The sequence below is a fragment of the Ambystoma mexicanum genome, chromosome 1q, assembly GCF_040938575.1.
Source record: "Ambystoma mexicanum isolate Mex_15411 chromosome 1q, UKY_AmexF1_1, whole genome shotgun sequence".
Taxonomy (NCBI): Eukaryota; Metazoa; Chordata; class Amphibia; order Caudata; family Ambystomatidae; genus Ambystoma; species Ambystoma mexicanum.
This window is the reverse complement of record NC_090922.1, coordinates 1,215,688,387-1,215,715,140: the sequence shown is the minus strand read 5'-3', so window position 1 is coordinate 1,215,715,140 and position 26,754 is coordinate 1,215,688,387. Positions and strand designations below refer to the sequence as shown.

General features: G+C 45.3%; 1 protein-coding gene across 1 annotated transcript in view; it reads left to right on the top strand.

Moving 5' to 3' along the window:
- The window catches only part of LEPR (leptin receptor), a 1,083,230-nt gene that overhangs the window by 1,012,915 nt on the left and 43,561 nt on the right, over positions 1 to 26,754 (top strand). Inside the window, exon 19 of the mRNA XM_069641975.1 lies at positions 9,123 to 9,219. Coding sequence (XP_069498076.1) covers positions 9,123 to 9,219 — 97 coding nt within the window. The remainder of the gene's footprint in view (positions 1 to 9,122; positions 9,220 to 26,754) is intronic.

Genomic DNA, 26,754 nt, shown 5'->3' with positions numbered 1-26,754 from the left:
AGGATGTGCCGGCATCATCAGGCAGGGCACGTGCACGACGGCGTCGGTGGATCCCATCAGCCTGGATGCCGTCGTGCTGGCAGAGGCAGTTGCGTCGGAGGCAGCAGCAGAGTCAACGTGGGAGGCATCATGGCTCGGGGCCATCAACATCAGAGGGGCAGGCATCGGCCGGAGGGCAGGAGGACCCAGGACGGGAAGTGTCTTCCGTGTGGCTGCGGTTGGGCCAGCAGATAGGTGCGGAGCGGCGGCGGGCGGAAGAGGCGCGGCTCACGATGGTCAGGGCGGAGAACTCCATGCGGAGGGCCCTGAGGCGGGCCGGGTGCCTCGAGGCAATCCGCAGGGGGTTGGAGGAGCAGATGGCGTTGTCCCTGCGGACCATCAGGGCCATGGAACAGGACCGCCTCCGGGACATCGAAGAGGAGTTTGATGATGACCTGGCCCGGAACACCACGGAGTGAGCCGCTGAACTTGCCCGCCGCCTTTGTATATAGTTCTTTAGTTTTAGGTTTCCTTTGTTTCTTCTTATGATTTGGAGTCGACGGACACTGCTCCACTTTTTGTATATAGTTGCATTTTAGTTAGGTTTTTTTGTAGGTTTCCTTTGTTCAGTTTGGCTCATGGATCCTTGGATGTTTTGTACATAGTTCTTCATTGGATTGTTTGATTTCTTTTTTTTATTTATTCACCATGGAGCAATGGTCTTTGCATTTCTTTTTCTCTCTCGGATTGATTTTATTTTTAATGTGACTTTGGACAACATTTTTTTGAATTTGGATTTGTAGTTTTAATTTTTTTTGATGGACATGCAGCTTATCTTTTTTTCATTGCCATTGTAGTTTGTTTCATTTCATTTGCATTCATTTTTTTTTAATATAATTTTGTTTTCATACTTCAATGTGTGGTATCATCTCATTGGTTTCATGCATGTCATGTTGGGTGTTTTCCCATTCAATTGCAACCATTGTGTGTGACGGACATGGGTTCATTTGCTTTATGAACATTGGGGGTGTAACATGTAATTTCCATTTCCATGTGGGTGAATGGGTTACTTGGTAGGGCCTTTTGGCTGTGGAGGCTGACCATAACGCACATGATTGGGGATTGTGAGGACCTGGGTGCAGGGGGACATGAGTGGGGGCCTGGTGGAGGGTGCCCCTGCACTGCTGGGGGGTGGGGGTGGTGGGAGACAAGAGTTGGACATGAGTGGGGGCCTGGTGGAGGGTGCCCTGCAATGCTGGTGGGTGGTGGTGATGGGTTACATGAGTGGGGGCCTGGTGGAGGGTGCCCCTGGATGCTGGGGGGTGGGGGTGCAGGGGGCCATGAGTGGGGGCCTGGTGGAGGGTGCCCCTGGATGCTGGGGGCTGGGGGTGCAGGGGGCCATGAGTGGGGGCCTGGTGGAGGGTGCCCCTGCACTGCTGGGGGGTGGGGGTGATGGGAGATATGAGTGGGGGCCTGGTGGAGGGTGCCCTGCACTGCTGGGGGGTGGGGGTGGTGGGAGACATGAGTGGGGGCCTGGTGGAGGGTGCCCCTGCACTGCTGGGGGGTGGGGGTGGTGGGAGACATGAGTTGGACATGAGTGGGGGCCTGGTGGAGGGAGCCCCTGCACTGCTGGGGGGTGGGGGTGGTGGGAGACATGAGTGGGGGCCTGGTGGAGGGTGCCCTGCAATGCTGGGGGGTGGGGGTGGTGGGAGACATGAGTGGGGGCCTGGTGGTGCTGCCCCTGCACTGCTAGGGGGTGGGGGTGGTGGGAGACATGAGTGGGGGCTTGGTGGAGGGTGCCCCTGGATGCTGGGGGGTGGGGTGCAGGGGGACATGAGTTGGACATGAGTGGGGGCCTGGTGGAGGGTGCCCTGCAATGCTGGGGGGCGGGGATGATGGGAGACATGAGTGGGGGCCTGGTGGAGGGTGCCCTGCAATGCTGGGCGGTGGGGGTGATGGGAGACATGAGTGGGGGCCTGGTGGAGGGTGCCCCGGGATGCTGGGGGGGGAGGTGGGAGACATGAGTGGGGGCCTGGTGGAGGGTGCCCCTGGATGCTGGGGGGTGGGGGTGCAGGGGGACATGAGTGGGGGCCTTGTGGAGGGTGCCCCTGCACTGCTGGGGGGTGGGGGTGGTGGGAGACATGAGTTGGACATGAGTGGGGGCCTGGTGGAGGGTGCCCTACAATGCTGGGGGGTGGGGGTGCTGGGAGACATGAGTGGGGGCCTGGTGGAGGGTGCCCTGCAATGCTGGGGGGTAGGGGTGATGGGAGACATGAGTTGGGGCCTGGTGGAGGGTGCCCTGCACTGCTGGGGGGTGGGGGTGGTGGGAGACATGAGTGGGGGCCTGGTGGAGGGTGTCCTGCACTGCTGGGGGGTGGGGGTGGTGGGAGACATGAGTGGGGGCCTGGTGGAGGGTGCCCCTGGATGCTGGGGGGTGGGGGTGCAGGGGGACATGAGTGGGGGCCTGGTGGAGGGTGCCCCTGCACTGCTGGGGGGTGGGGGTGGTGGGAGACATGAGTTGGACATGAGTGGGGGCCTGGTGGAGGGTGCCCCTGCACTGCTGGGGGGTGGGGGTGGTGGGAGACATGAGTGGGGGCCTGGTGGAGGGTGCCCTGCAATGCTGGGGGGTGGGGGTGGTGGGAGACATGAGTGGGGGCCTGGTGGTGCTGCCCCTGCACTGCTAGGGGGTGGGGGTGGTGGGAGACATGAGTGGGGGCCTGGTGGAGGGTGCCCCTGGATGCTGGGGGGTGGGGGTGCAGGGGGACATGAGTTGGACATGAGTGGGGGCCTGGTGGAGGGTGCCCTGCAATGCTGGGGGGTGGGTGTGATGGGAGACATGTGTGGGGGCCTGGTGGAGGGTGCCCTGCAATGCTGGGGGGTGGGGGTGATGGGAGACATGAGTGGGGGCCTGGTGGAGGGTGCCCCTGGATGCTGGGGGGTGGGGGTGCAGGGGGCCATGAGTGGGGGCCTGGTGGAGGGTGCCCCTGGATGCTGGGGGGGTGGGGGTGCAGGGGGCCATGAGTGGGGGCCTGGTGGAGGGTGCCCCTGCACTGCTGGGGGGTGGGGGTGATGGGAGACATGAGTGGGGGCCTGGTGGAGGGTGCCCTGCACTGCTGGGGGGTGAGGGTGGTGGGAGACATGAGTGGGGGCCTGGTGGAGGGTGCCCTGCACTGCTGGGGGGTGGGGGGGTGGGAGACATGAGTGGGGGCCTGGTGGAGGGTGCCCCTGGATGCTGGGGGGTGGGGGTGCAGGGGGACATGAATGGGGGCCTGGTGGAGGGTGCCCCTGCACTGCTGGGGGGTGGGGGTGATGGGAGACATGAGTTGGACATGAGTGGGGGCCTGGTGGAGGGTGCCCCTGCACTGCTGGGGGGTGGGGGTGGTGGGAGACATGAGTTGGACATGAGTGGGGTCCTGGTGGAGGGTGCCCCTGCACTGCTGGGGGGTGGGGGTGGTGGGAGACATGAGTTGGACATGAGTGGGGGCCTGGTGGAGGGTGCCCCTGGATGCTGGGGGGTGGGGGTGGTGGGAGAAATGAGTGGGGGCCTGGTGGAGGGTGCCCTGCAATGCTGGGGGGTGGGGGTGGTGGGAGACATGAGTGGGGGCCTGGTGGTGCTGCCCCTGCACTGCTAGGGGGTGGGGGTGGTGGGAGACATGAGTGGGGGCCTGCTGGAGGGTGCCCCTGGATGCTGGGGGGTGGGGGTGCAGGGGCACATGAGTTGGACATGAGTGGGGGCCTGGTGGAGGGTGCCCTGCACTGCTGGGGGGTGGGGGTGATGGGAGACATGAGTGGGGGCCTGGTGGAGGGTGCCCTGCAATGCTGGGGGGTGGGGGCGATGGGAGACATGAGTGGGGGCCTGGTGGAGGGTGCCCTGCACTGCTGGGGGGTGGGGGGGTGGGAGACATGAGTGGGGGCCTGGTGGAGGGTGCCCCTGGATGCTGGGGGGTGGGGGTGCAGGGGGACATGAGTGGGGGCCTGGTGGAGGGTGCCCCTGCACTGCTGGGGGGTGGGGGGGGATGGGAGACATGAGTTGGACATGAGTGGGGGCCTGGTGGAGGGTGCCCCTGCACTGCTGGGGGGTGGGGGTGGTGGGAGACATGAGTTGGACATGAGTGGGGTCCTGGTGGAGGGTGCCCCTGCACTGCTGGGGGGTGGGGGTGGTGGGAGACATGAGTTGGACATGAGTGGGGGCCTGGTGGAGGGTGCCCCTGGATGCTGGGGGGTGGGGGTGGTGGGAGAAATGAGTGGGGGCCTGGTGGAGGGTGCCCTGCAATGCTGGGGGGTGGGGGTGGTGGGAGACATGAGTGGGGGCCTGGTGGTGCTGCCCCTGCACTGCTAGGGGGTGGGGGTGGTGGGAGACATGAGTGGGGGCCTGCTGGAGGGTGCCCCTGGATGCTGGGGGGTGGGGGTGCAGGGGCACATGAGTTGGACATGAGTGGGGGCCTGGTGGAGGGTGCCCTGCACTGCTGGGGGGTGGGGGTGATGGGAGACATGAGTGGGGGCCTGGTGGAGGGTGCCCTGCAATGCTGGGGGGTGGGGGCGATGGGAGACATGAGTGGGGGCCTGGTGGAGGGTGCCCCTGGATGCTGGGGGGTGGGGGTGCAGGGGGCCATGAGTGGGGGCCTGGTGGAGGGTGCCCCTGGATGCTGGGGGGTGGGGGGTGCAGGGAGCCATGAGTGGGGGCCTGGTGGAGGGAGCCCCTGGATGCTGGGGGGTGGGGGTGATAGGGGACATGAGTGGGGGCCTGGTGGAGGGTGCCCCACAGTGCTGGGGGGTGGGGGTGCTGGGTGACATGAGCAGGTGTGCAGGGTAGTCCCCTGTGGATTCCGCTGCCTGCAGGGGCCGTGGAGGGTGTACAGGGAATACCTGGGAGCACACAGCCAAATCGCATGTAGAATTTCCTGCGTAACCCTGAAATACACGTACCCAGCCAAATCGCGTGTGGAAATTCCCGCGCACGTACCCAGCCAAATCGCGTGTGGGACTTCCCGCGCACCCCTGAAATCCACGTACCATGCCAAATCGCGTGTGAAACTTCCCACGCACCCCTGAGATCCACGTACCCAGCCAAGTCGCGTGTGGAAATTCCCACGCACCCCTGAAATCCACGTACCCTGCCAAATCGTGTGTGAGACTTCCCGCGCATCCCTGAGATCCACGTACCCAGCCAAATCGCGTGTGGAAATTCCCGCGCACGTACCCGGCCAAATCGCGTGTGGAACTTCCCCCGCACCCCTGAATTCCACGTAACCTGCCAAATCGCGTGTGGGACTTCCTGCGCACCCCTGAGATCCACATACCCAGCCAAATCGGGTGTGGAAATTCCCGCGCACGTACCCTGCCAAATCACGTGTAGAACTTCCCGCGCACCCCTGAAATCCACGTACCCTGCCAAATCGCGTGTGAGACTTCCCGCGCACCCCTTAGATCCACGTACCCAGCCAAGTCGCGTGTGGACATTCCCGTGCACGTACCCGGCCAAATCGCGTGTGGAACTTCCCGCGCACCCTTGAAATCCACGTACCCTGCCAAATCGCGTGTGAGACTTCCCGCGCACCCCTGAGATCCACGTACCCAGCCAAATCGCGTGTGGAAATTCCCGCGCACGTACCCGGCCAAATCGCGCGTGGAACTTCCCGCGCACCCCTGAAATCCACGTACCCTGCCAAATCGCGTGTTAGACTTCCCGCGCACCCCTGAGATCCACGTACCCGGCCAAGTTGCATGTGGAAATTCCCACGCACGTACCCGGCCAAATCGCGTGTGGAACTTCCCGCGCACCCCTGAAATCCACGTACCCTGCCAAATCGCGTGTGAAAGTTCCCGCGCACCCCGGAATACACGCACACGTTATTTTTCAGTCAGCGGGTGTCCGTGTTTGTGGGTACCCCTTTGCACGTCATTTGTCCTGGAGGGCCACAGTATAGGACATTCATCATAGCTCTATACAGGTGCTATTTGTTGGCGCACCTTTTGGCGCACATTTATTACAGGCGCAGAGACGCTACCGCCTGCTTTCTTGTGGCGGTCGTGTTTGTGCCTGTGCGCTGGTTTGACCGTGCGCTTTTTTGCCCTATTCGATTCCATGAATACGTGTTGTAGGCGAGCGTGTGGGCGTTCCGCGCACTTGCACCCTGTACTTCCCCCGTGACGCCCACATTTTGGCAAGTTGTTCCCCATTCCAAGTGTTACGACCCGTGTTCCGCCTACTTTTGTTGTGTGCGCCGCGCTATGTGCGATTTTCGCTGCGGCCTGTGCGATTTTCGCTGTGACCTGGCGCACGCCGTTAGATGGCCTGTGCGCCAACGTGCGGCGCAAACTTTTTTAGCGCACATCCGATGGTTTTCTCGCGCACGGCCTTCCATGAATCGATGTGCGCTGCTTTTCGTGCAATTTTCGCACTTGCACTGCGATTTTCGCTATTCCACTGCGAATCGCACGTTTTTGGCCACTTGCGCCGCGCTAATTATTCCATGAATCGGCCAGTTTGTCTTTAAGGCAGGTATCGGGGGCTTGGATAGGCATTTCTATCTCTTTGAGGATAGTGAACAGTTCCTTGGTATTTGAGTTCGCTTGGGTGATGCGCAAGTTGTATGATTCTTGTTTGGCAAGGATAATCCCCTTTTTGTAGAGGGAGGCCAGTTTGCTAAGGTTGTTTTTGTTGGTGTCAGAAGGCTGTGGTCTCCAAATGTGTTTGCATTTACGTTTCTCCCGTCTGATGGCTTTTAGATGGGGAGAGAACCAAGTATTCACATGTTTTTTCTGTTTACTCTTTGTGACTATCAAAGGCGCTATGGTGTCTAGGGCAGATAGCAATACTTTGTTGTATTCTTCTACTAAGATGAATGGGTCTGTGAGAGCAAGAAGAGAGTTCAAGGTAGGTGTAATCATCAGGATGAGTTTGTCTGCAGTAATATTTTTCTTGTTTCTAGTGGGAATGGCAGGAGCTATGTTAACGGTTTGTGTGGGGGCTGTCGCCGCTATGGAGAAGGAGATCAGGTGGTGGTCGGTCCAGGGCAGCAGTGTTGAAGAAGTGATGGAAGTCTGGCAGTTGTACTCTGCTATCCAGTCAAGGGTTCTACCTTTAGTATGGGTGGCACTCGATACCTTTTGGGTGAACCTTAATTCCTCAAGAGAGTCGTTAATCTGCAGGGCGTTATGGTATGAAGGGTCTTTGACGCCAAGGTTAAGGTCTCCTAAGAGAAGGCATCGAGAGGAGTTTTTAAGGTTGTCAGACAGGATTTTAGTAAGATCTTCTTCAAAGGAACCTAGTGGGCCTGGAGGTCTGTATATGAGGTGAATGGATAGAGTTTGGGTATCAGAAATGGTCAGCTTGGCGGTGAGGGATTTACAGGAATCTTTATGTAGTGGTGGTGTAAGTCTCAGTGCTAAGCTAGTTTTGACAATTATGGCCAGGCCTCCACCTCTATAGCTGGTGCGATCTATTCTTAGAAGGGTGTAATCCTTAGGGATGGCTAGCATGATTGCTGGGCCGACTGCTGAGTGCAGCCAGGATTCCGTGATAGCAAGGAAATCCATTTTTTCCATAAGGAGAAGGTCGGCTATTTCGGTTGCGTGGGCCACCATAGAGCGGGCATTGATTAGAGCTCCTTTTATGTTAGTCTGTGTAGGCTCCAAGGGTGGTGCCTGGGTGTTGGGGTAGCGCCTAGGGTGAGTATTGTGGTCTTGATTGGAGTGGGTGCTGCGTGTTGGTAACTTTGTGAGAGGGGGCTTTGGAGTGGGGCTGCTGGCCTCTTGGGTTTCTAGTGGTGTTATTAGGGGGAGGATAAGAGGTTTTGGCTACAGGTTCGTACATTTTGGGAAGTCTGGCATGGAGTTTGAGGTTTCTATGGAGGAGGCAACAAGGTCTTGTAGTCAGGCCATTTAGACAGAGGGGTTTGTTGTGTGGTGTTGCATATGCATGCGTTGGTGAAGGCATGGTATGGTCTAGTATCCTTATTAGATATAGGATGGTCGTCAGTAGGACAGTGTAGGTCAAAGGCATATACATAGTTTGTGTGTGACGTGGCTAGCTAGTGGTAAGAATGGCATTAAGGTGGGTTCGGGTATGCGCATATATCAAAATCAGGGTAGGCACAGATGCACGACTATCTAGAATCAAGATGGGCATAAATACCTAGATGCAGAACTGAAGCGATGGTCACAGAGGCAAGGGTCAGATTCAAAGTATGCACAGCAATTCAGATTTGAACTAGGCACCAATGCACAACTGCCTACATTTACAATAACACAGATACAGAAATACCTACATTCAGAATAGGCACTGATACATAAATATCTACGTTTAAGATAAACGCTGATGTCTAGGTGCAGAGCAGTTATAGTAGTTGCAGACGCTAGGGTCGGCATAAAAAGTGAATCTAGGTTCAGGTATGCATGGCTATCTAGGTTCGAGAGGGACAGATGCACAAGTATCTGAGATCAAAGTAACACCAATTCACACGTGTCTAAGACCAGAGTGGGCGCAGGTTCCTGAATACAGTAATGTTACTGTGGTCTCAGTGGTTGTAAGGCTAGGGTCGGCATGAGCACAGGGCAAGAATTAAGGTGTAAATAGCTGAACTAGATTTAAGAAAAACACAGAAGCCTATAAAAAGTGCAATTACATTAGTCACATTGGTCTCAAATTTATGGTCAACAAGGTTACAGCAGGGCTGGGTACAATGCGTTTACAGTAGTTGGATTGATCAGACATGTCAGATGAGGAGTGAGTACTTATGAACAGAATGTGGGAACAGGCAAGCAGATAAATCTAGATACTAATTGCAGCAGTGGGTCGGACTCAATTCTCAAAATGAGGCCAAGTGCACTTATTAACAAATGGCGTAAGCTTAGTCTTAAATTAAATACAGTTTTCAACAGTGAACCAGATGCGTATCACCACAGAGGGACTAAGGGCAATTGGTAGTGTGGGGGAGAAGTACAAATAACACGCTAAAAGCTGATTGACACTTGTTGGTTTGAAATACTGAACAAATCTCAGCAGTGGACAGTAAATGAGTAGTGACCATTGGTGATGAGATTAATTGCTATATTTAGGAATGTTGATAATATAAAGAAAAACAATTGATAGATGCATGACAATCTTTTCCCCTTCTTGTTATCCTTTTCTGCAGATGAAGATTCCACCCAAAATGACATTGGCATGTATGTAATTCTGCCAATAATTGTTTTATCGTCAATTTTACTGGTTGCAGCACTGCTGATATCCCACCATAGGTATGTGGTTCATTTGTATACATTAATAGTGCACAGAATACACAGTAATCAGAACATTTGTCATTTTTATTCACCCTGACTTTCTTATCCATCTGACCTTAAATTGAAAATGGTGAAGCAGAGGTAGATAACATCAATTCTTGGCATATTGGACACACCATTTTTCATTAGTGAATTTGCAGTTCCCAAACGCTGTTATTGTCCAAAATACTGTGCTTTCTGTATGCATTTTATATTTACATATAGTACCCGAAAGCTGTGCACATGCAGAATGCTGACACTTTTTAAAACCAGCTAATTTATTTTTCTGAACATTGAGTCAAATTAAAAGATCAGGTCTGAACCTACATTTAATGAATGGAAGCAGATCTTTTATGTATTGCCCACATCACATGACTCTTGCATCTTGAAACACTTGTGTATAAGTGCGTTATGAATGACAACTCACACATTACATATCTCCATGGTCGTCTTTGTGTGATATTGAATTGAATCAATATTTTATTTATATTGCGCTCGTACACGTGTTTCAGAGTGCGACATGGCAAGGCAGGGTAAAAAGGGAGAACAAAAACAACGATCTTACTAGGCTCAGTGACATTGAGAACGTGCAAGTGCATGGGATAGGGGGAGGCGGGAGCTTTTCCAGCGACACTGTATCCGATTTAGGATCAATTCATAAAAAAATATTCAAGCCTGCCTGGTGGGAGCGAATGCTGCATTAAGAAGGCTTCCTACCTGGGCCCAACGTGTTCAATGTGATAATGTTTCACATTATCCTTGATCCTCTTGAAGGTGCCTGAGCACACACTCGCCCAGAATGTTGTCTTGGGTGACCCAATAAAAGAGGCCGGAAAAGCAAGTGGGAAGGAACAAGTATATGTAACAATGAGCAGGGCATTTGTTTTTGCTTCGTATTGTCTAAGGAGGATAGCTCAGGGGTAACCCACTCGCCTTGGAAGCAAGACGACACAGAGCAACCAAGGTTCGATCCCCAGGTCCGCGCTTAGAAAACTCAGGGTATTAAGCGCGTTATAAATAACCAATCATATCATTTGATTGCTTATCATAAGAGTGTGTTGGAGTATGGTTTGCTCATCAGTGAAAAGTAAGGAAAAGAAGGCGAGACCAGCATTGGTCTGACATATCTCTGCAGAAGAACTTTTTAATTTTGGGTACCAAAAGGGGTACCGGCTCAATCCAACATGGGCGTTTCCTTGCATTTTTCCACACGATTTCTTTTAGAGAGGGTGTTTTGTGAGGGTATATTTTAAATTATATATCAGGTTAGTTATGGGTTGGAGATGAGGTGGGGAGAGTAGAAAGGAATATATGTGGCATTACACCCCATACAAATGCTGCAAAACAATGCTGAGAAATGGTTGCAGTGTGTTGGCATCCAGTGAACTTTATCAGATCTGCATAAAATGCCTGCTCTTGTCAATGCATTGTGATAGGTTGCAGCTCTATACATTGATATTGTGAAGGCAATGACCATGACAGATATCAACATTATTATTTCCATGGATGGTGGCAGGATGTTGAATGGGCTGCAGGCTAGAGGGTATGTGGGTGGTTTTCATGGGTGCACTGAGATGCATGCGTATGTGGATCTTGCCTACAACTGCACACTAGGTGTAGGTATGGTGCCTCTTGGTGTGAACACTATTTGTTAACTATTAACATGGATGGGCAATGACTTAAAGGGAGGCAGAAAATAATCCTGGGAAAGTTAGTTCCCTCAGGGGAAAACAGATGGAGAAATGGTGTATCCTGATCCTGTAGCTGCTTCTGTTATGTTTGCATGAGTCAATGCTATAGAAGGCACAAGTAGGTGTGAATTAGGGCCGTGTCTTCAGATGTGTGAAGAAGGCAAAGCATGATATAAGATAAACTGGAACCTTTGTCTGAGAAGTAGAACGCATGCCATTCATATTATTTGAGTATGCACACTTGTGACTGGACATGCCACGGGACAGTGATGACTGAGTGACCGTGTTCCAGGAGGGGAGGCACTCACATAGGGATTGGTGGTGCAGCATTTCGTTTTAATCATATTTAAAGCAATGCTGGACTGGTCAGGACATTAATTCCCTTTTTAGATCAAACAACACATCATTTTTATCAAACATGGTGGTTATTACTTGCCTTAGACCCCTGATTCATCAATCAGCGTGCTGCATTGTGCTTTCTTGGCTTATTCTTTGTTCTTTCTGCTAGGATGCGTTTTGTATAGTCTTTTTCCATTTACTTACTTTTGTTGCTAATGTGTTTTATTAAAGTATATCTATTTTTATAGAACCTTGATTGGACGTTCCCTTTATTTTGGACGGGTATACGTTGCTCTTTGGGTCGCTACTGAATCACATCCACACCCCTCTTGAAAGTATAGCCTTCTCTCAGCCCACATTATTACAAAAAAAGGAGTTACATCTCATAACTGTTCCCCTTTTACCTCTATGATTGTGTTGGCTCTTGGTATGTAGATGTGTGAGGGCTGATTGGGTGTTTTTGCCCCTACTCTTCCTTGTGCTTCTGCATGGCGGATTTCAATTTGTCACAAATGCATTACCCGGAACCTACCATTTCCCACTTACATACATGTGCTTAACTGCCTCATCACAGCTACTAATATCTGTGGCAATTAGAAGCCTAAGGTGGTGTTCTCCTTCCCATAAAAGTCCACACTTGGACTGGACAGAAGGCATCCATTAAAAGCTCAAGACTCCTGGCACCTCAGAAGCTCAAAGATGAAATCACATGCACGCCTAAAAACCTCTTACACAGGGTCAAGGGGGCAGTAAGAGTCAGTAACTATTGCAGTTCTTGGCAGTTTAACAGCATCAAACAAGGCTTCTTGGTGATATCTGTCCAGTTTGAATCAGGTTTGACTGTGTCGGTTGCATTGTTGCAGGCTGGGATCGGGTGTCGAGCCACGGTAGAGTTTAACTTATTTGCGATTTGAAGAAGTGCTGATCGTGAGGGTCAACAGGGCGAGTTTGAAGGTCGTTCGATGTTGAAAATGCTGGTGACTAGATATGCAGTTCGAGTTGGATGGCGGTTTGAGTGTTCCCCATGGTCTGATCGTCTCTTGATAGAGATCAGCAATGAAGACACAGGCGGTTAAAAGAGGCAGTTGGAAGGCAGTGAGTGCAACAGTGAGCTTCAGGTTCGAGCCGGGGAAACAACACGCTCATCTGGCACATTGCAATGCCAAACTTGTTCAAAGTTGCAGTTTGCGTTGTTACTAGGTTGAAATAAAATCACTGTGTACACCATGGCCTATTCATCTTAGGTCCTACATAGTTTCTGCATGGGAAAGTGCTCGATTGGTGGGGAAAAATCATACCCACTAAATACAAAAGATTTTGTCATGGAGAAGGATCCTTTGCCCTTATGGCACCCAACATCTGTACCACAATGCCCAAAACCCTCAGACCTGAATACAGTCACGTTACACTCAGGAATGAACTCAAGTTGTAGTTGTTCAAGAAAGCCTTCCAAGACTTCTAACATGTATTTAAGTGCATCTTGTCATCTCGTCTTGCCACCTAAGAACTGGAATACAACCTAAAGTCCAAAAATTGCAGAAGAAATGAAACAGCCTTCTTAACATCTGACCACGACAAAAAGTGCAGACAATAGGTCCTCCGTCCTCTCGGTTTTTGTCTTTTGAATGTTAGAAGCTGGATAATATGTCTTCCTGTTCATCTGAAATCCACATTTGTTTTACAATGGAAGCTCACTGCAGTGTTCTTGACTTGTGCAAAATATTGTACAGTGCATATTTGTATTGTATGCCTAGAACTGAAATGTATAACGTATCTCATCGTGAATACATAGGGCCTGATTTACGAAAGCGTTCTACAGTGGCACAATCCCATTGAAGAACACATTGTAAATTAGATTACTTCATGTGCTACCCCTTTCCACCCTCCTAGCTTATCCTCCGACAAGTTGCCTTTTATTTTCCCAGATGTCTGCTTTGAATCAGCTTATTGCTACATAGCGCAGATAGATGAATACATCTAAATGTAAATAAATATATATATATATTACATGGCCACGGTAGTGGCCATGTAGTTATGGTTAAGTTGGTGTTTCCATAGGAAGAGCACTTTTTGGGTGGCTTATAACTTCTCTCCCCCTGAACGAATCCTCACCAAACTTTGCAAAAAAAGTATATGGCCCACTCTGAACTTTTTTGCAAGGTTTGGTGAGGATTCGTCCAGGGGGGGAAAAGTTATAGGCGGGGTCCCAAAACTTTTTTTTTAGACTGAATGGGAAAAAAAATGTGCGCACGGCTACAGCCCGAACCGCTGGACGGATTTACATCAAATTTGCGGCAGGAGCGGCGGCCTGGTCTCAAAAGCGTGCTTTTGCAAATTTGGTGTAAATCTGTCCAGTAGTTTTTTTTAAAAATGACCAAAGTGTAAGGCAAAAAAATTAGTGATATCTGTGTTCGCCTCGCGGACGGACTTCCCTGTTCGCTCCGCGGACAGCACCCCGATTGGCCCACCGGCTTGCGTCATGTCCGCGGACATGCGACGTGTTCGCTGATTGGGCGGCGTGGTGCGCGTCAGATTTTCTGTCGCGCCCGCCATCTTGCATTTGCGGACGTCCGCAGACAGCGTGGTGAAAGTTTGTTCAAAATGTGTATTTAGTAGAGTGTGTTGGTGTGTAGAAGTCTTTGGGGAGGATGGGGAGTATGAGATAGGTTCAAAGTTGTATTTTATTTATGTGCTAGACGCTTTTGTTGTGTTCGATTTGTCTGCGGACAACACGGCTGTTCTGGAATGTTCGTAAATAAACAGAACGGATTCGGTGTCAACTTGAAAGTGTTCTAAGAACACTCGTGGGGTCTTGGAATGTTTGCAGGGGGTGTCCTGGAGACGTTGTCTGTATTGTTCGTTGGCAAGGTGAAAATGTTTTAAGAACAATCGTGGTGTCCTGAAATGTTCGTACATAAAGAAAATGGGGGTGTCCTGAGGACGCTGTTTGTATTGTCCTCGTGCAAGTTGAATGTGTCCTAGGACCTTCCCCCTGTCCGCGGACATAAAAATGGTTGCAATGCTTGCATCTATGGGTGTGATATGCTGCGGTGGTTGTGGCCAGGGTATAGAAAGTTGATGTGTATGCCCTGGCCACAACCACCGCAGCATATCACACCCATAGTGGCTTTTAACTTTGGGTCAAAAACTAATTTATAAGGAACAATGTTATAAGCTTGTATGGGTGTGATATGGTGCGATGGTTGTATTTATCTTGTTATACGTACTATTTGGTTTAGTAATGGGAGTCCATGTTTTTCTTGTTCAGTTCTGTAATAAAAGAAAATAGCATGTTAGTATTAGTATTTTATAATCACTTTTTACATTGTACAATCAACATTTTCTTCTTTTTCTTGACCCTCATATTTAGTAGATTACAAACCAGAGTACTGTGCAATTTGCAAAGTTTCTGTGTTTGTTGCTAAAATCATTGGGTCTGTGGGAGAAAAAAAATCCATGTTGGATTAAAAAAAAGCCTTTTTCTGTTATGCTACAGTTTATTTATTTGTTTGTTTTCCGCGTTTACTTGTTCTTTCTGCCTAATGCTTTATGCATATGATTGTTTCAGTTTTTGTGAGCAGTAAGATATTAGGTATTTTTTTTGGATATTGTAAAATTTTGGCCCAGTTAGATACCAGTAGGCGTATTGTAACTGTTTATGTTTTGATATAATTTCGTGGTATTGATTTATCCGTTTGCATATTTGTAAATTTTGGGACAGTTAGATACCAATTGGCGTATTCTGTCTATTTTTTGCTCTATTTGAGTGGTATTAATTTATCTGATTAGTTGTTGTAGAATCTTTGGGCAGTTAGATAGGTTTTGAAATATTGTGACAGTTTATATTTTTTTACTACAAGTGTACTTAAGGTTTAAGTACAGTTCAGTTATCAAATTCTGGTTTTAAGAACATTAAATACGCATTTGTAAGATTAGCTGGTAATCTCTGCTTTGGAGTAACGGTACTATCATTACATTCAAACCATCCACATTTTTTTTTTATATATGCAGTGTAGTGCCCTGAGTTGGTTGTGGCTCCTGCGTGGTAGATTATACCTATTGTTGTGAAGGTTTTCCTACCAAGTGATATTTGACCATGTGTGAATCCAGTCAGCTTGCAGTTGTTTTTCGTACCATCTGCATTGTAACGTAGAAGCATTAGTATTACGTATTTACTATGTGTTTGTATTAGTAATGTGGAGCGATTATCCGAATTGCAGGTAGAACATAATCTACCGTGGTTTGCATTTTGTACAAGCTGCTGAAATGGAACGGATTCACAATTAGGTATTGATATATAGACAAAGCGCTCATTGGGGATTTGTTCTTGTGTCACATTGTTGCAGAGAGTGCATGTATGTTTCCACATGTATGAAATCTGGAAGATTTCATTTATAGGTATGTTTTTGTTTTCCAGTACTAATAGTAAGTACATTAGAAATTCTTGTGGATCTTCCTGTGAGTTTATAGTGAATTTCACCATTCCAGCACAGTAGTCCAATACTTCTCTTATTCCATGAACAGTATACGGGGTGTCAGGATTGTTTTTTGCATTTCTATGAAGTACTAACATTTGCATACACAATGGGTCTCTAAAGTGTAAGTAAATGTTGTCAACAATTGCTGGTATTTGAAATAGAATATTGATTGCTACATTTGCATAGCAATTTACACCTATTTCATTTATAAGTTTAAATGGACCAGGTAGTTCTGTATCTGAGTGATTTTTTTTTAGTTTGTCTTCCTTCTTTGACGAAGTACTTGGTTTACTTTCTCTAATTGGTTCTTTTTTGCTTGTGGTACTTGATGAAGTTTAAGTTTCTTTTAGTCTCTTTGGAGGATTTGCAGTGACATCCTGTTGCATTTCTGTTTGATTTAGTTTTCTTTTATAACATTTTCCTTTTTGTGGAACAGGATATGTTTGTAGATGGGGGTGTATAGTGAACGAAGTCTATTGTATTCTAAAATGCAAGGAATATCAGCGTTTACTTTACTTGCATCAAAGTTTATTAGAAATAGACTGCCAATTGTACGTAAGCGTGACAGTGCTACGTAGCTCATGCCTTCTTTAAAGACTGTGCTACCAATGTCTATCATTGCTTTGTCTAGAGTAAAACGTTGTGATTTATGAATGGTGACTGCGTATGCAAGAGTTAGCGAAAATTGTTCTCTGCGTACATACATGTCTTTGAAGAGAAGGAATCAAGCTGCTGAGCGTCCTATTCTTTTTACTTCTGAAAGTTTGTCAAAGAGAATATTGACAAACTGAATTTTGTTGTCACGTGGGTATGTTTGAAAGCCAACAACTGTACCCAGTGCTCCATTAACTAGTCCTTGGTCCACGTCAAGGTTACGTTTAAGCATTACTCTGCAATCTAAGGATAATTTTAATATCTTTTCCAATCCTGCTGTGTTTGAGATTGATTTTTCTAAACTATTTAGTCTTGCTGTGGCTTGGTCACACATGGGTAGTGTCATTCCATGTACATCTACTTTGTCTGTGGCGCTAATTTCCATAATTGGTTGCATTTCTTTGCTTAACATTATTTCATTGAATTTGAAACAGCTTGCAAGAGTTGGCATTAAGGCCATACAATTGACATTTCTGTGGGCTAATTGTTCCATAACATCTGTAGCACATGCATTATCACCATAAAGTGCATGAATGTGCCGGGTTTTCAATATTGCTTCTGCTTCTCTAGAAAGTATACCAACTCTGATACTTTTTAAGATGTTGGCATAAGTGAGATCTGCAGATTGGCGCATGTTTTCTGTTAATTCTCTGTATTGGAAATGTTGCCAAAGGTTGACATTTCCAATGCTGCCAACAGTTTTACGGCACAGTTTGTGTCCTAACGTTTTAAAAATAGGCTCACCTTTTACAGGTGTTAATTGAAGAAGATCTCCGAAAACAATGATGTGTTTTCCTGCAAAGAGCTCTTCATAGTTTGTTTTGAGTAATTCTTGTAATCTGAGGTGAATCAAAGCCAACATTAGGTTGGACACCATGCTCACTTCATCTATTAGTAGCATTTTCATTTGTTTCAATACTCTGCGTACTTCCATTGCAGCTTCTGCAGAAAGTTTGGAATATTCTAACTTGTTTTGGTGTTCTACTGGCAGGAGTAGTAATCGGTGTAAAGTGACACCACCTATGTTGTAGGCAGCTAAACCTGTGGGGGCAGTCACAACAGCTGACAGTTTGTTGTTTGTCAATTGTTGAAGGAACTTACTGATGATTTTGATTAGGAATGTTTTGCCAGAACCAGCTTCACCACTGACATACAATAGTATAGGTTTGTAATTTTGACAGGTGCATTCTTTGTTTTCATGTTGCACACCATGTGCAATTTCTTTTGTTATTTCTTGAAAAATGCTACGTTGCTCTTTGTTTAGTTTTGATTGTAGTGTAGTTAAGTCTTCTTTATCTTCATAGTGACACATGGTGTTTTCTACTTCTATCATAGCTAATTCTGCCTCATTTGTTATTAGTGGTTCTCCCAGTGGTTCTTAGCTTCCTATGACAGAAGGTTGACTACTGTCAGGAGTGTCCTTATCTAGTTGGACCTGGAGTTCCTCTTCGTGTTGCTGTTCATTGTGCAACATTGTTTTGTACTGTGCAAAATTTTACATCAGTTATACTGCTTTCATTGGCTTTGAAAGCGTCTTCATATGAGTCATAGGTATCTAGTATTTCTTCTTCTTTTCTCCATGGTTTGAAGAGTTGTAGCAGGGACATGTAATATATTTCTTTATGTTGAGGAGTCTTTAATGACAATTTGATATAATTAATTAAATTTAGTTTGGTGAGTTTTACTAAGCTGCCATCACAGTTTGTCACTTTCACGGTTTTGCTCATTAGGTTTTTTTATTATTTTTGTATGTGTAGTTTTGGGCTATGTGGTATAGACACATGGTTTCCAAAGTGGTACTCCTGTTTGGGTAGTATGTGTCCAATACATTGTTTTTTAAAATGTCTTGGCTGTTGGGATCATGTTTGGCTATTGTTTCTATATCTTCGTATGATTTTAGAACTCTTTTTCTAGATTTAGCTGGAACAAGACTTAGCCAAACTATATTTGCAGATTTACCATACAATGCAGTACCAGTTAATCGATCAGCTGCTTCATAGGATCCACATTCTCTATGGGACAGCATTTTTATGCTCAAGCTGTATAATTTCTGAGACACTGTTTTATCTGATGACAGGTCATTCCAGAGGTCTTGGAGCTCTGTCTTTTCTTATTTGGTTAAGTATGCTTTGACATATCGTGCAACTGCAGTAGAATTGTCTGCAATGTACTGCACATCTATGTTTGCATTCCACAAGTGGGCAGTGATTGCATTGTAATCATTGATATATTTTTCTTCTTCTTTTCTTTTTATGCAATATGTATTTTTAGGAGACTTACCTTTAACACTATGGGCCTCATTACAACCTTGGTGCTAAGTGCACCAACTTTACCACCATGGTGTAAACTCCGTTTACACCATGGTGGATGGCGGATTTACCGCCCCATTCCAAGGTGAGTGGGGCGGTAAATCCCCATTTCCCATTTTCCCTTCCCCATTCCCATTTTTGCCCCATAGGGCATAATGGGAGTGGGGAAGGCGCTAATTACGCCGCCGTAAATTACGGCGGCGTAATTAGCACCATGGCAGGTTAGCGCCATGGATTTTAACGCCTTCTAAAAGCAGGCGTTAAAATCAGAATCAGGCGTTAAGGGTTAACGGTGGCGTTAACCCTTAACGCCTGAGTTGTAATGAGGCCCTATGTCTAACTGAAGACATGAGGTTGTTCACTTGACCTGTATTTGTAACTGGTCTAGGGAAACCAAATTCGCATTTGGTGTAGTATTTCCCTTTGTTTTTGTATTTGCGATGACAATATTTGCCACATTTGTGTCTTTGGAATTGTAAGATTTTTGCATGAAGATCACTATTTGTGGATTCTGACGGAATTTCACAAGTGACATATTTTTCAATAAACTGTAAAACAGTGGCATCACTGTCTTGACCAAATTTAGGAGCATCTTTAATCCATAAAAGCATGTGGACATGTGGTGCTCCTCTGGCTTGGTATTCTTTTCTCCAAAAGAAGTGTTGCACTTCTCCAAGGGGAGGAACAGTTTTATTACAAATAAAATGTAGCATAGCAATGAAGCGATGGTGAAAATATCTAGAAACATTAACAGGATCCTGAGAACAAAGTTCTCCAGGTGTTAGTATATCTATGTATGTTTTGTTTTCGTTTGATATGCGTATGAAAGCATGTAAATCTTCCCATGCATATTCTGCGCAACTTAATGTAACAAACCAAGTGGGTGGGCCAAGGTTTCTGATCATACAACGTACATCTCCATGGCGTCGAAACCAGTACTCTTTAGTACCTTGCATATTTGCTAATAGATTTGTAAGATTTGCCTGTAAAACCTCATCTTTTTGTTGAACTTTTTGTAATAATTGTGTGGCTGTCATATTTTGAAAGTGTGATCCTGATTTTAATATGTGTGCAACTCCGTAACATAACGTTGCTAGTTCACTTTCAAAGAGTAGGTGGAATATGTATTCCACATTTTGTCGAAATCTGGGATCTTCAGAATACATTCGTAATGAGCAATATTCTGATGCTGATATTTGAACAGGTCTATCATCGTATCTTCCTCCTTTGCCAGTAGGAAAGAGTAGAGGAAAAGCATGTGCTTCTATACTTTTTTCCCATATGCTGATTGTTAATCATTTTGTTTGACGCATTTGGTACGTTTCCAGTGCATCTTCTATGATGTCATTAGAGTACAATGGGTGAATTGTATAATGGTCTAAAGTGTTTGCTATTGTAGCAGGATCTAGGAGCTCAAATTGACCAGTTTCTTGTGTCTCTTGAATTATTTCAGTTGTATCTTTCAAGTTTTCTTCGATATTAATTTCTTTGTAATAATCATTATTCTCTTTGAGATATTGCAGGGCTTCTCTAACTTTATGTAAATCTACCAGTTGTTGCCAAATTTTTTTGTCTTTTGTAGGTACTCCATTTAGCAAGATAATTAAAGATTGTTTCATTGGACGTTGCACTCCTAGAGTGTGCACATTTTCTTTTAGATCTAATGGTAAATACACTACTTTTCCACGAATACCTTTCACTAATTCAGAGGGAAGTAATTTTGCAGTTTTTGGTTGAAGGCGTATTATTGCTTGAAATGGATGAACTGTTTGAATCATGATGCTCTCATATAAATTAAGTTGTTGAAGGAGTTTTGGTAGTGGATGTAATTCCAAGTTATTTGAGATAGCACGTGATGGAGTTTGGTTGTTGTCAAGTTTGGTAGTTCAGTAACTGCAAAGTATTATGGGGTCAGTTATTTCGTATTTGTTTTCTGCTATAAAGTAGAGAGCTAATTCAAACCATTTAGAATCTTCATTGTCTTCTATTTTGTATGAAAGGTCTATAGTTTTTGTGTTACTTTTATAACACGTTCTGCGGCAACATACACACACGTGGTTTGGTACTTCAGCTGAAGTGCTTTGAAATTTTAGTATTTCTTTTTTGTATGTGTGTAGTGAAAGGTTGCCATGTGCAGATTTGTTATGAAGTTGGTTGACAGCTAATTCATCTTGTAAGTGGGTTTCATTTCCAAAATATTTTTTCTGTATATACTCGATTTCTTCTAGTAGGTCTTTTGGTGTACCATGTAGAAGAATGTTATTTAAATTGGCTAGTGCTAAAGCAGGAGTTTTTGCATAATACAGTTTATAAACTAGATTTCTTATACTTGCATGATGTGTTGATATCCTTTTGATATCATGGAAGGTTGTTTTGAAAGTAGCTCCTGATATGCAGGCCAACGAATGTCCTTGCAGTCCTGTGTGCTTGCGTACTGGACAAGCATCCATACTTTGCAGTATTTTAAATTTGATTTTGTCTTTGCTTTTCACATATTGATTGAGGAATAGGCGTAAAGATTTGAACATTTTTTTGGGAATGTTACACATTGACGTGCATGGCCATGTCTAAATTAGATGTTCTGATTCAGTCGAATGGAGGGGTAAATCTAAGTTTTTAGGGCATATTTTTGTAAGGAGTACTTCTTGTTTCATTATGGTATTATTAACTTTTTCATAACCTTGACCACTGCTATGTATGGCAATTGTATTTGTTTGCTTTTGTTTGTACGCTTCTTCATTAAAGTATGGTTCTGTGTTTGTAGTGTGACTCCATTCACCTCCACAGATATTTAAGAAGTTATTTCTGTTCACATTTCGTTTATTGAGAAGTCTTTTTTGAAATTTAGTTATTAGTTTTGTTAGTGGTTTAATTCTGTTTAACACAACAATAAATAAGTTTCTTTTGAGAAGAATTGCAATGTCTATCAATGCTTCTAAGATTACTTTCCTACGATAGGTTTGAAGTGTTAAACCTGGTTTCTCTCCTGTTTTTATCAGATTTTGAAGGACTTTGTGACGGAACATTTTGGCTAATATACTTTTCTTGGTATGCTTACTTTGTACTATATCAAGATTTATAGAAGGAGTTTTATTTGTAGTGATAGTTGATTTTCTGTTAATAGTTTTTGGGTCATTTTACTTTGTGATAGAGGAGGCAAGGTTTTTGCACTAGAAACTTCTTCTGTTTCACAACATGACTGTATTAGCTGTTGTGTTTCAACGTTTTTTACAAATTCTGCTATAGATGGGTGTTTATGTTGGAGACTTTTCTTTTCATTTGCTCTACTCCTGCGTCCCTTTCTACAGAGTTGCTTTTTGGTGGGCATTCTTTAGCGTCTGTTGAAAAAAATACAAAAGGTATGGGTTGGGGTTTTCTGCAATGCATGTGTGTTGTGTGCATGATTGTTTGAGTAAGATGATAAAGATGTATGTAATGGTGTGTGATTGTGAATTGGGAAGTCGAACTACTAGGGATGGGTATTCTTCAATTAATGTGTTACTAAACTGGGGTTCAGATGACAGAAAAAAGTAAGCCAGTGGTGTGGAGAAGAATAAATAATATAGGTAAAGCTATACAATTAAAACAGTTGTTTGTTCTACAACATCTACATTCTAGCGGCTGAGTTGGGTAATTTGTGTGCCGAAAAATAGGAATTTGAGGGCCATTCTGACAGGAGATCACTGTTTAAGACGGGGGGATTTTTGGTCAGAATGGTGCAGAATCTCTATTTTTAGGCACAGAAATACCATGAATGCACCGTACAGTGCGTGTGAGTTATAAATAAAATATTATGGTAACAATCTACTTACTTTTTTTTCAAAAATGAGTAGTTTGCTTCATAGTTGTTCTTTGTAAATCAAAATCGGCTGCTTCTATTCAGGAGCATGGGCTTCACTGCAATTGTAAAAGAAAGAAATTAGTAATTTGGTTGCTATATAGCACTGTTTTCATTTTAGACATAGATTTTTTTTAAATTGAAATGCTCAGCGCCTTCCTGAAAACCATTAAAACTATATTATGACTAAGAGTAGGAAAGAAAATATCTTTACTTTGGTTTGTGGAATTCATAATACATACCAATGTATACCACTATTCTTGTAGCTAAGCTTTTCCATGTAATAGTGAGTCATTGTCATCATAGCTCTCAACCATGTGTGTCGCAAAGGCGGGTGAAATCACCTGATTTTGTTTTTGGCGGGTGAGACGCCCATTGGAATGAATGGGCGTGCAGGAGGCTTGGCGGGTGAGTCAATCCTTTACAAGGCGGGTGACACCCGCCAAAAGCGTGTGAGTTGAGAGCTATGTGTCATAGCCTGCTTTTGCACGTAACAGTGAGTGAATGTCATAGTCTGCTTGTCCTATATAAATGTATGTAAGTACTTATATAAACGAAAAAAATTAAAACCAATTATGTGTTTGTACAAATATTATTGTTTGAGATTTGATCATAGAGTGTGTATGTTATTTTGTGTGATTATATGTCGTGTATAGTATTAAGAGTATTTACATGTGTGTGTGTGTGTGTATGAAGAAATTAAACGATATAAAGGTTTGTAAGTGACAGGTCATTTTAGGACAATGAAACAATGATCGTCCATTCATTTTTCAGATTATAGAAGGTAAAAGTCGGTTAGAAAATGTGTTCATGTACTGTGTAGAAAATATGCATACCTGTACTTTCTGTTCATGTATATGGATATGGACCAAGCTGCAAGTAGAAATATTGGAGATTTGTATAGTATTTCTCGTAGATCGTGGTTGTCAATGGTATGAGACTTGTAGTCCGAGAGATACACCGTACATTTGTAGTGCTGCTCTATGATGATGCAGTTACATGTAGAGTTATTGGATTTGATTGGTGGATGGTGATTTGATTGCTTAGCTACATCCAATGAGGGAATGGCACAGAGAGTGAAATCGAAATGGTAGAAGGGCTGTACATGTTACGATACGTTCGCGGACATGGCGGTAGTTCTAGGACACTGTGTATTACATCCGGGGAATTTGGGGAGGGGAGGTATGGAAATGAGATTGGATGAAGCAAGGGATTGGTCAGTAAAGTTTAGTGAGTGTGTTGTGCTAGGAGAGGTTTTCTCAGATATTGTTTTTGCAGAGAGAAGAACAGATAGCTATGGCTGAGTGTTTCAAAACACAGATTGTATGGATTTTGGGAGACTCGTGGATTCATTGGTTGAAGGTGCATGCAGAAAGCTGTGGAGTATCTATAGATCTTGGATTCCCACATGTGGAAGTGCAATGGCATGGAGTGCGTGGAATGAAGTGGTTGGACTTGCTACCTCTCTGTGCAACTTTGAAGATAGAGGAACATCCAGACATAATTGTAATTCATTGTGGAGGGAACAGTTTAGGACATGTGTCTGGAATTTCTTTGCAATTTGCAATGAAAGAAGGACTTCAGAAGATAATGGACATGTTTCCAAACTCTAAAATAATTTTTTCACGGATTGCGCAGAAACAAGTGTGGCTTCGTTCTTTCTCATGTGGTCCACAAATGGAGAAAGCAAGGCGTAATGTTAATAAGGCTGTTTGTGCCTTCCTAAGAGATTTTGGCATGTCCTCTTTTAACAATGAAAATATTTTGTTTCGTAGTACATACATTTTTCGCAAAGATGGAGTCCATCTTATTTATGCTGGCAATCAGATTTTTCTGAGAAATGTACAAAATGCACTGCGAACTTTTTTAGAAATACAGCATTCGTTTTGAAGTACGTCTTACGTAGTTAAAATGTTTTACATTCAAACACCTCCCAAAGGCTCTTTTCAGAGCCACCACTTCCTGTTAGAGAAAAATGCATTGGTTTCAATAGGGTAGCAATGCAATTGTTTTTCTGTTCGCGGAGCGTCCGCGGACTTTCACGAAATGGAAATGGCTATGCTTTATGTATCTTCACTTCTATTTTTTAACTGTGAAAGGCGGCTCTGAAAAGAGCCTTATTTTTTTTGTTTTGATTTTTGTTATTTTGTATTTTTTTTGTTCTTTTTTATACACGACACACTAGGACAGGAGGGAAATGAGGGTAAAGGGAGGGGGACACCAACCAAAGGGATAAGAAAGGGCGAGCTGAGAGAGGAAGATGTAGAGTGGGTTTTATTTGGGTAGTGTGCAGGTCTTCTGGTGCTCTGAGACAATCGTCTTAAAAGCACTCCGAAGTCGCTCCCCCCTGCAGAGTACTGTGTCACAGTACACACATACAACTGTGACCCTCGAAAGGTAAGGGTCATCAGAATTCTGTATGGCCTGTGAGGCAGCTTGAGGAAGACGCTGCCCCACAGAGGTGTTCCTTGTGGTGACAGGATCAGGAACGGAGGATGAAGTAGAGGCAATCAACCTACTACGCTTCTCGCAAGGTACAACCTTGTGAATGGCCCCAGTGTGGAATGAGTGCAGGTGTCGCTTCATGGTAGTGGTCCCAAAGCTATACGAACCATGCTTTCCACGACTGAGTACCATTTTGCACTCATTACAGGTGACACGGTTTGCATGAGACTTAGGACCGTTTCCATGAACGGTAAACAACCGCCACACTCAAGTTTCACGCCGACGGCGGGTAGGAGGGATTTCCTCTACCTCATTCTCGTCATCCTCTTCTTCCTCCTCTGTATCCTCACTCCTGTTCCCCTCTTCTGGCCCTTGGGGAAATGGTGGTGGTGGAGGGGCTGGGGGTGGTGCTGAGGCAGATGTAGCACCATGTGGTAATAGTCGAGCCATGGATGTCTTAGGCTTGGAGATGGAAATCTCAAAATCTGCAAAGTATGCAGCAAAATGCAGTGTGCTCTGTGGAATAGTCAGAAACACAATGAGAATGCGCTCTAGGGCGTGGTCTTATATCAGGGGGGTTGTGCGCGGGTCGCGGACATGCGCGCTGTCCGCAAGACAGATCGAACATCAAAAAAGGTTCAAAAAGTCACAAAATCTATGTGGAAAGTTAGGATTAGTATGTGGGATTTGTGGTATGGTGATTTTTTTATGAGAAATATTGTGGATTCCTTGGAAATGTACTTTTAAACTGGTTGGGGACACGAACAGTGTCCGCATTTAGAGCATGAGATGAGAGTGGGCGCGGTCACATGATTGTTTTGTGAGCATGTTCGCTAAGGTAGCGGTCGTCCGCAGGACACCCAATGTACGGACATTGTTTTGCGCATGCGTGTTGATGTTCTACGGACAGTTTTCGGGTCCTGAACTAATTAAAAGTGCGTCACATGTAAAATGAACAGTTACGAACAGCCGTTTGTTCTTAGCACAGTTTAATTTATTTGCTAACAATACAGATAGACATAGCGTTTCAAGCACACCTCTATTTTTGTTTATTTACGAACAATTCAGGACACCACGAGTGTTCTTAGAACAGTTTCTGCTTGCTATCGAACACTACGAATAGGCATAGTATTCTTAAGGACACCTCCATTTTCATTTATTTACGAACATGTCAGGACACTACGAGTGTTCTTAGAACATTTTCAACTTGCATGAGAACATTACAGACAGATGTAGTGTCCTCAGGACAGTTACATTTTCGTTTCTTTACGAACATTTCCGAACAACCGTGGTGTCCGTGGACACCTAAATTGGTTTTATCACAAGGAACTGAAAGTAATTACAACACGATATAAGAAAAGTAACTTTATTTCATATATATATAAAATTATGACTGGGAAGGTGGGGCAGAAACGGAAACAAAAACAGGAGAATTAGGGATTTCTAGATAACTGGGATCAGGTGAAGAAGGGAAGGAAATCTCATCGAAACGCTTTGGTTCATAGACAGGGTTTGGGGTTAACTGCGTGGGATAGGGTGAGGGGGGACAAGTGCAAGTTGGACAATGGTGAGCTGTTGGGGGTTTCACATAATTTTCCACAAAGTTTTTCAAATCCATAAAATTTTGCATAAGGTCGTCCGTTTTTTGATTAATCTGCTTTAGAGTGATATCCTCTGATTGTTGTTGTGAGATGCTTGGAATTTTGTATGGTCTGTAATAAAAAAAAAGTATATGTTAAATGTATACAAAATAATATTTA